At 43.3% G+C, this 17,569-nt stretch overlaps 1 protein-coding gene across 2 annotated transcripts in view; it reads left to right on the top strand.

Moving 5' to 3' along the window:
* LOC137890803 (long-chain-fatty-acid--CoA ligase 6-like) overlaps positions 1–17,569 on the top strand; it is a 37,660-nt gene that overhangs the window by 4,757 nt on the left and 15,334 nt on the right. Inside the window, exons 1-8 of one of the 2 annotated variants that reach the window (XM_068735034.1) lie at positions 2,613–2,880; positions 8,697–8,917; positions 10,687–10,801; positions 12,443–12,507; positions 13,843–13,944; positions 14,746–14,845; positions 15,299–15,477; positions 17,246–17,278. In XM_068735034.1, coding sequence (XP_068591135.1) covers positions 8,714–8,917; positions 10,687–10,801; positions 12,443–12,507; positions 13,843–13,944; positions 14,746–14,845; positions 15,299–15,477; positions 17,246–17,278 — 798 coding nt within the window. In that variant the 5' untranslated portion in view covers positions 2,613–2,880; positions 8,697–8,713. Of the gene's footprint in view, positions 1–2,612; positions 2,881–8,696; positions 8,918–10,686; positions 10,802–12,442; positions 12,508–13,842; positions 13,945–14,745; positions 14,846–15,298; positions 15,478–17,245; positions 17,279–17,569 lie in introns of those variants that run through there. The other variant, XM_068735033.1, reaches the window with a different exon arrangement.

Genomic DNA, 17,569 nt, shown 5'->3' with positions numbered 1-17,569 from the left:
TGAGGACGCGAGGGCTGCGTTCTGTTTCCTCCACCTTTTAAGCCTCAGAGGTCACGGCGAGTCTAGCTGGCCCATTCACAAGCCGAGCTTCGAAACCGTTGCGTGCACAGCCTGAAACGCTGCATCTTTGTTTTAAAGTGGAAGCATCCTGAGAGGAACAGTGTGGAGGAGGAGCTGCATGATGCAGCAGAGGAGAGCTACTCTGTCCTGTCTGTGTGTTCTGCGCATATCTCGAGAACCACTGATCTGATCCGCTTCAGACTCGGTGGGTGTGTCGGTGGGGACCTCGTGGACCGCTATGTGGAATTTGGTGCAATTTGGACGAGCGATACATTCGTTATTTTATTTTTTACAAATATATTTATCTGCATTTTGTCTCATTACGTCTAGACACACAAACCCTCTTTATCTCCCTCTGTCCAAATAGATAATATATAAACAAAAATAAAATGAACATAGAAATGATTTGGTAAACCAGATAAATTAATAAAAAATGGAGAAAAAAAGGACATGAATAAATAAAAAGTCTTTGATTTGATTTAAGAGGCATAATTTTACATAATGTTTAATAGCCTGTAGACAAAAGAAGCTTTACAGTATCCGGTCACATCTTTTCTCCCCCAAAAAATGAAGGAATTTCTTAAAAATGTCTTTTAAAACGGGCCTTCGTTTGATTGCGACACATTTAATGTTATTAATTGAACTCCGTAGCAGAGAGGGGGCGGAGCTTCAGCTTCATTGACTGCAGTTTTTCTCTTGCGGCTGAACGCTGGATATTCTGTCCACCTTGCAGAAACGTTTCCGGGAGCCAAGCGATTGGCTAACTAACTAACGTGTTTAAATGGACTCTGAATAAAGTGACTCCGGCCTTTCACCGGTCCTCAGGGGAGCGACTGTTCAGAGGCACTTTAGACGAGCTAAATGTGGGATTGTGTAATGTAAAAATTCCCCCAAAATGCTGCCACTTCAGAAGCACATTTAGCTTTTTTGTGTGTGTGTGTGTGTGTGTGTGTGTGTGTGTGTGTGTGTGTGTGTGGATCCAGCTGGACGTTTTCTTGTTGCTCCTCGTACGAGCCTCGGGTTAAATGAAATTCTAAGCCTGTTGTGTGAACCGATTAGCTTTAGGATCCTCAAACTCACACATTGTCACCGACATACATGCTCGCTCCCGTTATCCACGTTAAGCTAATTCAAGCCCAGCTGTTAAGATTTGACTTGATCCATCTTACAGCAGAACTATTAAAGGATGAAGCTCACTGCCGGGGTCCGTTCAGACGTCCTCTTTGCATGTACGAACGAGTTCAAATGTGTATTTTTCTTTACCCAGCTGTTCGTGCACAGTGTGCGCTCCGACTGTTTTGTAATAGATATTTTTTTTTATTAAGTTCCCTCAGTGCAGAGTGTGAGTGCGCACATCTGTCAGGCTCTCCAGCCAAGTGTATATTGATGTCTCCAAATTAGACATTGATTGATTGTTGCATCAGATTTATTTGAAACATTTTCATTCATCACGCATTGATTCTGTTTTGTGAAGATGAATTCAACCGCGTTCTGTCTCGACTCACTTTAGATCAGATTCTCTTTGGCCGATTCTGAAACTCAGTGTTTTGTCACAACATGGCAGATTAAAATCCCAGGCAATTATTTACAATAAAGCTCTTGCAAACAAAATAACAGAGACAACTGAAGCACACACTGGAGGGTCGGTCGTCTACAGTTACCATTCAGCTTTTTAAAATACAGAAAAAGCTTCATCTGAGGTCCACTTTTAAGCTTTCAGACAGATAGTTCTGTTGTCTTCAAGTCTGTTGTGAGCACAAGTTTACAGCATTGTTTGAATTCTGCTTCATAGTTACAATCTAGATTACATTAAAGGTCTGTGTGCATCTTTATTTGTGGATCTGTAGTTAGAGGAATCGTCCACATCGTGTCCACGTCAAACAAACTTCATCCAGCAAGACCTGCTTATGAATCAATTCAATGCAATCAATCAAACTGTAAAGCACCTTGTCAAACAGGTCAGGTCAGTTCAAAGTGCTTCACAGACGACTGAAAAGCCCAAAAATAAGATTTGGTCGGTTTTTAACTTAATGTTTAAAGATTTCAACACTTCCAGAAGCTCTCTGCCGGTTCAACACCATAAAGTACTTTAAAAAAAAAAAACAAGTAATAGAATCTTAGAATCCATGCAACCAATGTAAGGACCTGTGTAATGTGTTCTCTCCATTCATTTATGAAGCTAAGCGGCCATTAACGCAGCAGCTGGAGGGACGGCGAACTCGATGTTTAATGGCGTGATTTCACAAATTCAAACGGCAGAGAGCTCTTTGAGTTCACAGGCGGGTGAAGGGTCATTGTTGTGGCCGACCTGCTGTTCTTCTGTCACACCAGCTGAAGCAACACTCTGTAGAAAGCAACAGGGATGGACTTGAAGACCTGAATATGTGTGTGTGTGTGTGTGTGTGTGTGTGTGTGTGTGTGTGTGTGTGTGTGTGTGTGTGTGTGTGTGTGTGTGTGTGTGTCTCTGGGGAGCGTTGCTTAGGTTACGGGACAGAGAGTCATCGGTTGTCGGGTATCACAAAACGACAGACGAGAACCCAATAGCACGACACAGAAAACAGTTCAGGTGTAGAAACCGGGTTTAATAACCAGCAGATGTCAAACCAGGTAGTAACCCGCGTGGCAAACAAATCCAGTGGGAACAGGCAAAAGAGAAGGTCCAAAGTCCAAAAAGGCAGGTCAATACACGAACGATCAGGATCAGGATCAGAATGACAGGTTGCTGGATAGCAAGGGAAACACACTAGACAATCTGGCAGAGAACTGAGGGAAATGGACCGGTACATATACACTGAGGGGCTGATGGCTGATGAGGAGCAGGTGAGTATGGAGGTGGGGCAGGCCAGGTGAAATGAAATCAGCACTTAGTGCAGAGCGGGAGGGAGTGGCAGATTCTGAAATGACGTGAGAGTTAGTGTGGCGAAACAGGAGACAGACAAATGAAAAACTAAAGCCTGGCTGAAGTTGTGACATCGGTTGCATTGGAGAGAAGGTTGAGAGAGCCAGTCATTCGAATTCTTCCTACCATCGCTATATTAACGTACTTTTTTTATATTTCCTCCATCGAAACTTTTCTGATTAATGAATCCAACGTGAGCGACTTGATGCTGATCATAAAGTTGCCAAAAGAAGACCTGGAGACATTGAATCCGTCATGTATCTGTCGTACGCACCTCCTCCCTTAATGAGTTTACCGAGAATTCACCTCAGAAGCCACCGTGACCCAACAAGACCTAATCCAACATGGCGGCTCGAGGCTTCGTAACATCAGTCCCACAAACCGACGGGTGACGTGACGATGACTGCGTCCGCTGCTTATACACACTCGCTGATTCTGCTCTGTCTTGTTCTTGTGTTTTTATCTTTTATAGAGTAATTTAGCATTTCTTTATTGTCAGTCAAACAGGAAAATGCCATTAAGGGGAGAAGAAATAGAGAGAGAGAGACGGCTACTGCTGGATGTTTGCGTCTCAGTCCGTCAGTCAGACGTCCGGCAGGCTTTGAGTCTCCTGCTGCTGCTTCATGGCAGCGGGATGGCGAGCGTCTGTGTTCGTTTAGTCCCGCAGGCTCCACATCAGACCTCGTTCCCACACAGACACAGGTGCCAGGGGGTGGGTGTTCAATTATGAGTCAGCAGATTATTTCCTGATGTTGCCCCACACACTTTGAAAACATGTGTTTTTCGCGCCCACATAAAAACTAAGAAATACTTTTGTTCTTGTTACAAAGTTAGAGTCATGTACGTGTAAGGTGTTACAACAGGATACTTAAACTGCTTCTTAGAAGACACACGAACAAATAGCATCAGTCAAATTTAATATGAAACAGCTAAACACTCAACAATCCAGATGTGCGTGTGTGTGTGTGTGTGTTTGTGTCTAGGTTGATTTAAGACGAATCCCCTCTTCATGCTACCTGCTCAGTGGAGTCAGTAGGACATGGAGGGGAGTCCGTCTGTATTCAGCTCCTCTGCCTCTCCTCTAAAACACAGACTAATCCACTTTGGCTCCGTCACCGCTGCAGCCCAACCACATCAGCCGTTGAACGCAACGCAAAGCCCATTCAGCTACTGGATGTCGTGTTCCCCAGTGATGCGCACGCATTCACAGAGAACATTTGGACTGTACTGTGTTTTCAGATTCAAATATGTATGCCGTCTGCTATAGACAGTCGGTATAACGACACACTCAATGCGTTTAAGTTTCATCACAATTAGGACCAATGCTGTGGCGGTAATTGTCTTAAAGGGACAGGTCACTACAAAATCAAAAAATGCATATTTTTCCTCTTACCTGTGGTGCTATATATATATATATCTATATATATATATAGATATATATCTACAAAGAGCTGTGGATTATCTCCAGTAACCGGGTCATGTTTTTTGTAAAGACACATGGATCTTTAGTTTTGAATTGTGTTTTTTTGGGGGGCGTTTTGAGCACCACAAGTGCCACATAGTCCCGTTATATATTGGAGAGACGGCAGACATCTCTACCGCCGATACCTCCAAAACTAGGAAACTCACACCAAAACAATCAGGATTGATAAATAGCACTACAGGCAAGATGGGGGGGGGGGGGGGGGGGGGGGTAATAGGTATTTTTGATTTTGGGGTGAGCTGTCCCTTTAAAATCTGTGCGTCAGGGAGCAGAACAAAGATGTCAAAATCAAGTTGTTTGTGTCTGAGAAATCTTTACTTGGAGATTTCGACCTTAAATTTACAGCGTCAATCAACGCGTCTCTGCTGCGCTTGTCTGGCAAATTATATTTAATCTGAGAAAAAAAAAAAAGAAAAGAAAAATCACCTCCAGACTCCAAATGTCAAAAAGCCTCGAAATCACCTCAGAAGCGATCATCACAAAGATCGCTTCCTTTATCAGGCAGTCGATATTCGTCAATCAGATCCACTTGTGAGGTGAAGATCACGGTAGATTTATAAGTCGTAGAACGGGTCAGATTCCTGAGGAGGAGAACACGGTGGGTTGCGTTGGATGCCCGTCTGATAGCGGGGAGCTTTGTTTGTTTGTGTTCGTGACACGGGTTCAGCCGTCCGCGGCCTGTTGGCACGACACCGACATGGAAATGATCTCGTCTGTGTGTGTGTGTGTGTGTGTGTGTGTGTGTGTGTTGCTGCTCGGCCGGTGCGTTGTCATTGATCTTCCTGTCAGAATTGCTCAGATGCATCAGCTGCACTGTAATATGGAACAGTGCAATATGGGATGAGCGATACTGTAATGTGGAAAATAACGTGCAAGACCGGGAAAAACATCCACTCGTTCCGTGCAAATCAATCAAATCTGAACAACTCTCTGAAGATGATTATTGAATGTGTTGTTTGCTGTTTGATTGAAGTTCAGCGTGTAGCGTCACAGTGCTTATTGTTCCTTACTGCGCTTTGAGGACATTGGACACATCTCAAACCTTTTGGTTAAGTCTCTGTATCCTGTAGCGCCTGTAGTGCGTTAGAGAGTGTGCACCTCTGCGTCTGTCCACAGCTAATCTCACATTCTGCTGCGGCAAAACTGCACAATGTGGTTATGGCCGCATGCTCAAGAACCTTTGACAACCGTACGACGCGTCTCATACGACGACTCAGCGCACATCGCCGCTTGTTTTTGAGTTTGAATGGAATGTATTTCACTCCCCTTTACAGCCCGTTAGCCCGTTGGCTAACTGCTATTGTTTTGGACGGTGTATTTGGCTAACAGCTAACGTAATTACCAGTACAGTAATGAACAAACAGTAATACAGTAATAAGTGCGTCTTTAGAGTAGTATAATTTTTATCTTTGGACAGAGCCAGGCTAGCTGTTACCCCCTGTTTACAGTCTTTATGCTAAGCTAAGCTACGCTAAGCCTGTCACAACAGTAGATCCATATTTTAACCGTCAAGACTACATATCAAATGCCCTCATTTAATGCATAAAAAGAAATTGAATAAGCCCATTTAGCAAAATGTAAAACAGTTCCTTTGAATCATCAATTAGTCAAAACGTTTTTGATAACAGCTGTTACCATATTGTACATTTCTAACTCGACTTCTTGGATGTTCAGTCCATTCCAAACACCTGAAGCCGTGCCAGGTTATCTTTCCATTTCCTCACGTCTTTACAATTAAGTGAAACTCTGGGACGGAATCCCGCACGCGCTCGGTGGGACGACTCTGTGTACTCAACAGTGGAGGACATGTCATCCCAGAATTAACCGCTTCAACAGCCGTACGAAAGCCCCCCCCCCCCCCCTAAAAGAAACGGTGTTGCTTAGCTCAGAAACATCAAGTGGTTTCTATTATTTACTATAGGAGCTGAACATTTCCCAGCACTGGAGCAGCTCTAATCCCCCAACACGTTAACTGGAACTGCAGAACAAAAACGGGGACAACAACAACAACAACAAAAAAGAAAAAGAGGAAATCATCGGATTATTGCAGTAAGAAATAAAGAGAAGCAGAGAGTCGTGCGGTTTTGAAAAGCACATTTCTGGTTTCAGACACATCAGAGGGATCAGTCATGTGGCGGTTTTTACACTTGCAGGTGATAGTTTCTGTCTGAACAGAAACTTGAGTTTCGTTCAATTAAGAGGATTTGAGTCCAAGTAGACGTTTTGGGAAAGCAGCGACAGAGAATTCCCTGTAGAGCCATTGAAGGTACTGTACTCCTGACTTGAATCAAAGCAGTGGGGGGTTCCGAGCAATGGCCGTATGCACCTCGAAATGTGGTGACACGTGTTCAGTGGTGCTTTACCGGCGCTCCCTTGAGGACGTGACGGCATTTAGCCGAAGTTAAAGACTCTTCAGAAGTGCCGACTCAGATCGCTGACAAGTCGTAGTTCCGTACAAGAAGTGAAACATTATTTTTGTAAGGACAAACGGCTATTCTTCAATAAAACGAGTCCGCAAAATACTGCAGGGAGGAAACATAAGCAGCAAAAATAAAGGGAGACTTTTATTGTGAAGAACTTATAGGAAATAAAATGTCCTTATCCACCGTTTTACAGCCGCTCCCTTGACCTCAAAATGTATATCTACGATCACCGTCCAATCAGACAAGTCGACTTGAAGCATCAGCGGCGGACACAACTGAGTCACCGCGTCTAACAGTGTTCAAGGTTTTCACATGGTCCTTTAAGGAGCGTTGAAATATCTTAAAAACAGATTTTTAAAAGATTAAAAATAAAATGTTTATGTAAAGAAATTAGACTTTGGTTAAAATGTTAGGGCGCTCCTTAGAATCCCGAATCTTTAGATCATTGTTTATGCAACCCGTTCACACCTCCAGAGATAAAAAAAAAAAAAGACCACATTTCTTTGCTCTCGCATTTATTTTTTTTGTATCGGTTTTGTAAAGTCATGCATCTGACTTCCTGAAACCTGCGTTCACACGATGCAGCGGCTTCCCTTTAGTGCTGGTGAAGAAAATGGTGCTTCTGTTTAAAATAAGTGCTGATCGAGAAAGCCACGTTCACACGGCCTCAGATATTTATACCTGTCAGCCGCACTGTCTGTTGGTGTGTGTGTGTGTGTGTGTGTGTGTGTGTGTGTGTGTGTGTGTGTGTTAGTGAGCTAGAGAGAGAGAGAGAGAGAGAGAGAGAGAGAGAGAGAGAGAGAGAGAGAGAGAGAGAGAGAGAGAGCAGACAGGAAGTGATTGTGATTGGCTGTGAGCTGCAGCAGTGCCTCGACGCCATTGGCTCGGTCGGGTGGTGCTGTCTCTGACTCATTTCCCGCGGGAGGGAAGGAAACCCTGCAGTCAGCTCTGCAGCCGAGCCTCCCCCTCAGATAAATGATGCATCTAACGGCGCGTGCGCGTGTGTGTGTGTGTGTGTGTGTGTGTGTGTGTGTGTGTGTGTGTGTGTGTGTGTGTGTGTGTGTGTGTGTGTGTCGTATCTGCTTTCTAGTCCCACCACTTCTCAGTGCTGGAGCACAGATTATCTATTCTGAGCTGCTTTTACAGTAAAAGCAACAATGCGGGGGAAGACCCCCCCTCAGTCCCAGTCGTGAGCTCTGAGGTCACGTTTACTCATAAAACACTCTAATCAGACGTCGCTGATTAAAGTGATTAAAACTCCGGGTAGGAGGATCGAGTTCCACGTGTTTGTGTCTGATTATCGTTCATCATCTCCTCTTCTTTTCGACCGCCAAAAAAAGCAATTTGAGACGAGACTCCAGACGTGTGTGTGTGTGTGGAGTTTCCCCCACCTGCGCTACTAAAACATGCAGGTCAGACAAATGTGAAGCTGCGTAACGACAGCGACGACGTTTAGAAGGTTTATAAATCAACAGCAGCTCTGAGGACTTGATACGTTCAGAAATCAGAGCCTGGTCAAACGATCGTCGTGTATTTTTAGATTTTGCAACAGCAGTTTTTCACAAAGCCATAACTGAAATACCACCTCAGCAACCTGTCAATCACCGTGTAGCCCCGCCCCGAAAAGCATCCCCTGCTTCATGGTGTGTTTGACTCTAAATGGAGCATAATGTACTAAATGAACATCATGCTGTATTGAAGAAGACTGTAAACTAGAGCTTGAGACCATAAACTCATGTTTACAATGTTTACTGAGGGAATAAATCAAGAGAGAAGTAGAGTCATTTTACTTCTGAAGATCAGAAGTAAAAGAGTGTCCTCTATCCTGCAGAGCTGAGTTCCACCCTGATGGAGAAGATGCAGGCCCAGGAGATGATGAGCGGCCTGAGGATCCCGGAGATGGAGGATCTGGGACAGTTCTTCCGCTCCCTGCCGACCTCCACGCTGGTGGGCATCGGCGCTCTGACTGCCGTGCTGGCGTACTGGTTGGCCACCAGACCCCGCCCCATCAAGCCACCCTGCAACCTGCTGCACCAGTCGGAGGAGGTGCCGGTAAGATGGCGCTCGCGCAAATGTGTTCGCAGATGCATGCAGTAAAGAGTCTCATTCACACAAAAAAATAGTTTCACAGCCAAGTGGATCATTTGCAAAAGTCCTGTTTTCGCTTCATGAGCAGGATGGAGTCTTCTTTTCTTCTGTTTTTCCACACATACAATCTGTGCTTTCCAGTACCAATACAAGCCATTCTTCTTAATGATGCCGGTTAAAGATGAAGTACGTCCAAATACGTATTATGTCAAATGCAGTGAGCCAAACACACCGGGACGTCCCGCTGCGTCCAGCCTGCTTTTCTGACTCAACCCTCTGCACAGCTGACATATGAGCAGGGAGGTGTGATGTTAACAGGAAGCAGTGAATGCACACTTCAGTCAACAGGACGCACACCGTTTAAGGGCAGCTGCAGTATGAACATAAAAAGAAAAAGTATTCGATTTGGAACGCAGTGTGTGTTTCATTCTTACACTTTGATTAAAGAGACACTAGAATTGAGCAACCGATCAAAAATGAGGCAGTAAATAGATGTCAAGTAAAGGTGTCAACGTGTACCTGAAGGTGTCTAAATATGATTCGTAACATTTGTAATAATTTAGTGAGACAGACATTATTGTGTAACGCACATTAACCAATGTCGTCAATGTTTGTTTTTCGTTTTTTGTTTCTTTTGGTTGAAAAACATGTGACTTATGTTATTATTTATTATTGTTTTTAATTTGTTTTTATTTATTTATTTATTATTTATTATACATTTTTGGTTTTATTTATTATTATTATTTATTATTGGTTTTATTTGGTTTTATTTATTATTATTTATTTCTTATTTATTATCTATTATCTATTATTTTATTTTTATTTGTATTTATTTTTTATTTTATTTTTTTTATTTTATTTTATTTATTTTATTTTTATTTTTTTTTTATTTTTTTTTTTGATTATTATAACATGGTGTTAACATTCTCTTGAACTACATGAATGTTCATTTTAAATGAAACACTGCTCCATGTGTGAAAGCTTGTTTTGACATCAATGAATGCAACAGAAGCTGTGGGTACAACGTGCCCACGATACCGCCCCGTCCTGGTTCACCTTAACCACCATCCCAACCAAACACACTCTCACACACACACACACACACACACACACACCACAGCCCTGTGCCTTCTCACAGGCAACGCAGCGTTTGTAATCGATGTGAAACTCCTTTGAAATGCTTTTTTTTTTGTGTGTGTCTGAAGTATAGCGCTACAAACAAATGACGAGCACACACACACACACACACACACACACACGCACACACACATGCACAGACACACACACACACACACACGCACATACACACACACACACACACGCACACACACATGCACAGACACACACACACACACACGCACATACACACACACACACGCACACACACATGCACAGACACACACACACACATACACACACACACACACACACACACACACACGCACACACACATGCACAGACACACAGATATTTGTATCTGTGTTTGTGAGCTGACAACAGAGAAAGAAGGACAACTGTTCTCGTTCTCCTCTCCTTCAGGCCTTTGTAACCATTCACACCCTCTTTGTGATGGAGAAGGATTACTTCTGTTTGGGGGTTTTTTGTTTGTTGTTTTTGGCCGAATTCACTTTTTCGTTTTGACACTTAACGCCCCCAGAGTTCAGAGGAAGAGTCGTGGAAGTGACTCATGGTGTGACACTGTGTCTCTGTGTCTCCGTTTGTCTTTGCGACAGCATGAAGACGGAGGTCGCCGGTCCATGATGGGCGACAGCTCCAAGCTGCTGAGTCACTACCATGACGACGCCAGGACCATGTACGAGGTCTTCCAGAGAGGCCTCCACATATCTGGTGGGTGGGATGTGAAATATGAATGTATGAATGTACACTGTGTTTACTCTCACACACAGATGTTCACACACTCTTACTCATAGACACACAGAGAGATGAAGAGAGAAAACAAATAGGACATTTGATGTGTTATCTATTATATCTACGGGACCTCGTAGGAGATTATGAATCTCTTTTACACGCAGAGTAAAAGGGGTTAAAAACATATAGCGCAGGCTAAAAATAGAACGGATTAAACGTGAGACTCGGAGAAGGATCAACAAAGCAGATGTGATCAAAAGGATCATGTAGAATTCATTTGATTCCAGTCGTCAATATACTTTAAAAAGGAATATGAAAACGAGAGGACAGCCATGTGTCCCATAGTTCCAAAATCCAGATGAGAGATGCTCTGAGTTGATAAAAATGGGCTTTCTGTCCATATTCTATATATATAAAATAATAAAATAAATAAATAATAAAAGAAAAAGAAAGAAAAAGAAAAAGAAATAAAGAAAGAAAGAAAAAAATTAAATAATAAAATAATAAAATAAATATTCTGTCCATATTCTATATACATAAAATATGGACAGAATATTTATTTTTGTATTTTTTGTATTGTATTATTTTATTATTTTATTTGTATTTAATTTTTTTATTTCTTTCTTTATTTCTTTTTCATGTTATTTATTTTTATTTTATTATTTATTTTTTATTTTATTATTTTATTATTTTATTATTTTATTATTTAGCTAATTGACAAAACCTTGGTAAAATGTTTTTTCAGAGCCACTGATGAAAGAAAACTCCTGTGGGAAAAAATATTTATATCCTGTGGGAAAAAATATTGAATCCATTTATAATAATAATAGAATACAAAAATACACACACACACACACACACACACACACACACACTCTCTCTCTCTCTCTCTCTCTCTCTCTCTCTCTCTCTCTCTCTCTCTCTCTCTCTCTCTTCTCTCTCTCGCTCTCTCTCTCTCTCTCTCTCTCTCTCTCTCTCTCTCTCTCTCTGTCTCTCTCTCTGTCTCTCTCTTCTCTCTCTCGCTCTCTCTCTTTTCTCTCTCTCTCTCTCTCTCTCTCTCTCTCTCTCTCTCTCTCTCTCTCACACACACACACACACACACAAACACCATACTGTGCATTTTTCTTTGTGGCCAGTATGAAAAAATAAAACTCCAATAATATCTCATATATGCTGAAGGTAAAATGAATCCGCTGGTTGCCAAGGTGATGGCCATCGTTGCTAACGGTAACAGCATCAGGCCTCTCAGAGTCAGAGTCAGACTGACTCACAATGCAGAGATGTTGATGACCACACCTGCTCCCCGGCGAGCTTCATCCTCACAAGTGACTTTCTGTGGGTGAAAAAGTGGCCGACCACAGTACACGTTGAGACATCCCATAATCGTGCATTTGCTTCCAAAAACACCGCGTTACTGAGTGTTTTTATGGATTTTTAAACAGTTCGTTCAAACGGACTGAAGCCGTAAACTGATTTTTATGGCACACTTGTTAACAAACGGCTGCGAATCTAAAAATCCAGATAACTTCGAGGCAAACAAAAACTGTCTCTTTACAAACACGCATATACATAATATGGATTGCATAATAACTTTGATGTCTCTCTGTGTGTGTTGGACAGGTGATGGACCTTGCTTGGGCTCGCGGCTCCCCAACCAGCCTTACAAATGGATCTCCTACAAAGAGGTGAGTGGCGCTGCTCAGGGGACGCCTCATCTCCTTCAACCACCGCTTTAAAGGGACAGTCCTCACCTGTAAATCTAGAGTCATAAATAGCACTCCAGCTAAGAGGACCAATGTTTTAGAACTGTCCCTTTAAAAAGAGACGTCCAGCATGTGAAAGCTACCACAGACAAATGCTGCACACTGTTAAATATAGTGGTAATAAAGCAGAATGTTGCAAAATCTCATTTTTGCAGACATCGTCGTATGTTTTGCTGTCATGAAACATTTCAAATATTCTTGCGAAGCATTTTTTTGTGCAACAGATTCACACATTCGATGAGCTCTGATTTGCAACCTAAAAAAATCTGCCCGGCAACCGAGCCTGGCATCGCCATGGCGATCACTGCAGTCTGCAAACATTGCTATATTTAGGTGGCGACCGGCGTCGATACGTGCTGCAGTGTGGGTGTGCTGGAGGCAGGTACCAGTCCGGTCAGGTTGTCAGATCACGATCCCTCCACAGCGGCTTTACAGCATTCATAACAATAACAATCTTATTGTGATTAGCGATTAGTCTGCCAGTTATTTTTACTTCTGATTCAGTCTTTAAATTTTTTAAAAAATGACAGAAAATAGAGAAAATATGACAAAGAAGAGAGTGGAACTCTGAAATATCGATTTGAAAGATGAACAAATAATCATTTCGGCAGTTTTTTTGTTGTTGTTGGGCAACGGTTGGAGGGGAACTACATTTAGACGAGTGATGGAGAAATCATCATCACGGTAGAGAAATACCAAAAGCCACAGGAGAAGTGAATTACATAACCGGCAACATTTAGTAATGACTTCATGTTACTTCACAGCAGGCCGCAGGGTGGAAAGTTCTCTTTTTTTGTAAGGTTCATTCACTCCGCTGTAATTCCCAGAGGAGCCAGACAGGTCCAGATTTGAAAAGTGATGCGTAATACTTCCACGGAAAACATTGGTCCATTCTTGTTCTGCATTATAGTATTCAGAAGACACATCCTGTTTCCCAATCATTCCATTCAACCATTGTTAACCGCATAATGAAAGGCCAGGCTCTTGTCTAGAAAGGAAACTTAATATTGAGAAGATGGGTTATGATTGGATTTCCCTTTTATTTCCCAAAGCTCTATATTTAGCTAAATATTCACTAAATAGCATCAAACTCAGCCCGAAACGCTGAACACTTACAGGCGCTCCTGTGTGTTGTTATCACTGTTTTTTCGAGAAGGAGGTGTGAATGTTTATCGCCCAAGAAGACTGGAGGATCCTCTCAGCGTTTGTTTTGTTCCACCTGGTCCAATCAGCTGCCGCCCCGTCTTTTCTCCGTAGGTGACGGCCCGAGCCGAGTATCTGGGCTCAGGCCTTCTGCACCAGGGCTGCCAGCCGAACCCCAACCAGTTCATCGGAGTGTTCGCCCAGAACAGGCCGGAGGTGACGCTCACTCTTTGTGTCTGTCTCTTAACTTTTCATGCTGTCTTTCTGTCTCTCTGTCTCTGTCTCTGTCTCTGTCTCTCTCTGTCTCTGTCTCTCTCTCTCTCTCTCTCTCTCTGTCTCTCTGTCTCTCTCTCTCTCTCTCTCTGTCTCTGTCTCTCTCTCTCTCTGTCTCTGTCTCTGTCTCTGTCTCTCTCTCTCTCTCTCTCTCTCTCTCTCTCTCTCTGTCTCTCTCTCTCTCTGTCTCTCTCTCTCTCTGTCTCTGTCTCTGTCTCTCTCTCTCTGTCTCTGTCTCTGTCTCTCTCTGTCTCTGTCTCTGTCTCTCTCTCTCTCTGTCTCTCTCTCTCTCTCCTCTCTCTCTCTCTCTGTGTCTCTCTGTCTCTCTCTCTCTGTCTCTCTCTCTCTCTGTCTCTTTCTCTGTCTCTCTCTCTCTCTCTCTGTCTCTGTCTCTCTCTGTCTCTGTCTCTCTCTGTCTCTGTCTCTCTCTCTCTCTCTCTCTCTCTCTCTCTCTCTCTCTCTCTCTCTCTGTCTCTCTCTCTCTCTGTGTCTCTCTCTCTCTGTCTCACGGTCCGTCTGTGTCACTGCGTCACCCATTGGCTCAGACAGGCTACATGTGTTCTCTCTAATGGCCATCAGGGGGCGACTCCTCTTGTTACAGTCATAGACACAAAAACCGTGCTTCTGTTCGTATCTTCACATGGAGATCCTCTCTCTTTTATTACACGTCTTGAAATATGTAAGATGTTTCTCAGATGAATGAACTCTAACCTCTGACCCCCGTGACTTGTGTGTGATTTTCAGTGGATCATCTCAGAGCTAGCTTGCTACACCTACTCCATGGTGGTGGTTCCGCTCTATGACACGCTGGGCCCAGACGCCATACGGTTCATCATTAACACCGGTAAGAACACACACACACACACACACACACACACACACACACACACACACACACCATTAATCATTCGCGATGGCGTCCTCCAGCCTGGCTAAGCCTTGGTTTTTAAATGTAAAAACAACAATCTTCTCCTGTTTGAAGGAATAAAGCGTGACGCCTGCAGCTTATTTCACGGTTTTGACTCACTGCAGATACAGTTTGAGTCTGGATTCTGAAACGGCGCCAACTCGTATCAGTGAGACTGATACACATCGTGTTCCTTCCTGGAAAATACACATATTTGTAGGCAAAACGTAATACAAGTTCTGATGACTTATACAGGCCTAGTTTTCGACTATTCAGCTCCACGTCCGTGTCTCTTCGTTCTCTTCCGGTTCCTTTTTTTTCCGTCTGCTATCCTGCCGACATTCACTCGAGGGTGCGCGTGTGCTCTTGCGTGCTCTCGTGTCGTTTCAGCCGACATCTCCACGGTCATCTGTGACAAAGTGGACAAGGCTCAGGTGCTCCTGGATAACGTGGAGCGGAAGGAGACGGCCGGCCTGCGGCGGATCATCCTGATGGACGACTTCGACTCCGACCTCGTCGAGCGCGGCGAGAGCTGCGGCGTCCACGTGCAGGCCATGCAGGAAGTCGAGGTACGACACGGAGGGAGCGTTGTTTCCATGGCGATGCGTACTTTTACCCTCGTCCAAGAGCTGATGCTTGTTTGTTGTCCTAGATTAGATCAAAATGATTCACAGAAATATATGTTTCCATATCGAAATAGCCGAATTATTTCGCTCAAACGTCACATTTTGAGCACAAGTTGTTTAAAGTGGGGGACTTTGCCAGTGATTGTGGAATACAGGGCTGCAGGGATGATGTATTTTTTTTTTTAATTGGCCAACCAGGAAGTGAGCGTCACACTGGTTCCCTCCACACAAAAAAAAACTACAGGATTCTTCCTTTTTTGATTGTGGATTATTGCAGAAAATAAAACAAACGTTTATGAAACTTACTTACGTTTTGTTCAGCAAGACAATCTTCACAAATAAAACACTTTTTATGATTTTTTTTTTTTTTTTAAGCATGAATACAATCATGCAGAAGTAAAAAAAACTGACGTTAGGCTCCAGAGGAACTACACCACGCTCACTGACCTATTGTTTATTTAAATGTCTTCAGCTTGTGTTAAACACAGAACTGATTCCAGACATCTAACCAAAAACACATCGACTTTGAGAGGAGGGAACTAACTCGTTCCCTGCAGCTCTACAGTGCCAAAGTGTTCACGTTAATGAAGGAGCGTGTGAAACAGTGCCGCTCTTCGATGTGGTCTACAACAGTATCGCCTTGTGTGAACTTTGAAAATAATGGATTGGAAGTCGTCTCGACTTTGCACAAGCTGAACATCCAGTCAACACAAAGTGATGTTTAGATTTGCTCAGCGCACGATGAAAAGAAAAGAAAAGAAAAAAAAGTTGTTTGTCATGTTCAGATCTTAATCTAATCCTCTCCAGCTCCACACACACACACACACACACACACACACACACACACACACACACACACACACACAGAGAGACAACATGATAAAGAACAACACAAGTGTTGTTTTGCCTCCATGTCTGAAGGTGTTTTTGCTGCTGTTATTCGTGCATCTTTTTAATGCTTCATTAGCAAAATCACAACAAACAGAAACGCAAAAAACTGGTCCGGCAGCAGCGTCTATCGCAAAGGCCACCCCCCCCCCCCCCCCCCCCCCCCCCCCCCCCAAAACCATGTCTGGCAGAAAATAGTTCACACGTGAAACTGTTGAGTTTGTTTCATTTTGGCGCTCTTAACGCCACAAGCCGAATGTCATATAGTCCCATTATATCAGAGCGATGGCTCGATATCTCCAAAACTTGATTTTAGGGTGAACTGTCCCTTTAAGACAGACGCAGATGTTCTTTTCTGTTCACATCATAAAGACAAAGAGCGACAGGAAGGAGAAAAAACACTTTACATGCTTCAAATAAGCAAGGCTTTTATGGCTCACTGAGTCCATTCACAGGAAAGTAGCTGGCAGTCACCAAGTACATAACTGTCATATTTCAAGAGTCTGAGCTGTGCAAGTATGGCAAACAGACGCCCGGCTGATCTGGTTTACCAGGTGGCTTAAAAAGAAATGAGAGGACTTCTCGTAAATGCTCACGAACACCGGCTGACAATCACAAAGTCAAAGCGTTCACAAATACAGGCGTTCCCTTCACAACCACCAATACTCGGTCTGTCTTTAATTCAGAAAAATGTGATGACATGACTCAGAAAACACTTCAAGGAGTCATGGAAAATAGCACAAAAGATGATGTCATTTTAATGTCACTTGTGCATAAAAGTCCACTGGTGACAGTTGTTGTCATGTTGTTGTTTATCTTACAGGCTCTGGGCAGAGAGCACCACAGAAAACCTACAGTAAGTATTGAGTCCACTGTGAACAGGGACATTAGACTTAAATACCTCAACAACTGTGTGGTGGACATTTTGTACGGACATTCATGGTCCTCTGCTCTGTGTCTACTGCTAACCAGGAGATGTTGCGGCCTGCACACATGTTGAATTAAGAGGGTGAACTTGCTTTAACACTCCTTACCTTCAAAACGCCAGCACGTTAGCTATGCCGACGTTAGCATTTAGCGCACAAGTCACCACTAAGTGTAGCTTCACGGAGCCGTTAGCATGGCAGTAGACTCTCGTTTTTTGAAT

The sequence above is a fragment of the Cebidichthys violaceus genome, unplaced genomic scaffold, assembly GCF_023349555.1.
Source record: "Cebidichthys violaceus isolate CVI_PGR_0920_01 unplaced genomic scaffold, fCebVio1.0.p SCAF_69, whole genome shotgun sequence".
Taxonomy (NCBI): domain Eukaryota; kingdom Metazoa; phylum Chordata; class Actinopteri; order Perciformes; family Stichaeidae; genus Cebidichthys; species Cebidichthys violaceus.
This window is presented reverse-complemented; position numbering and strand designations above follow the sequence as displayed.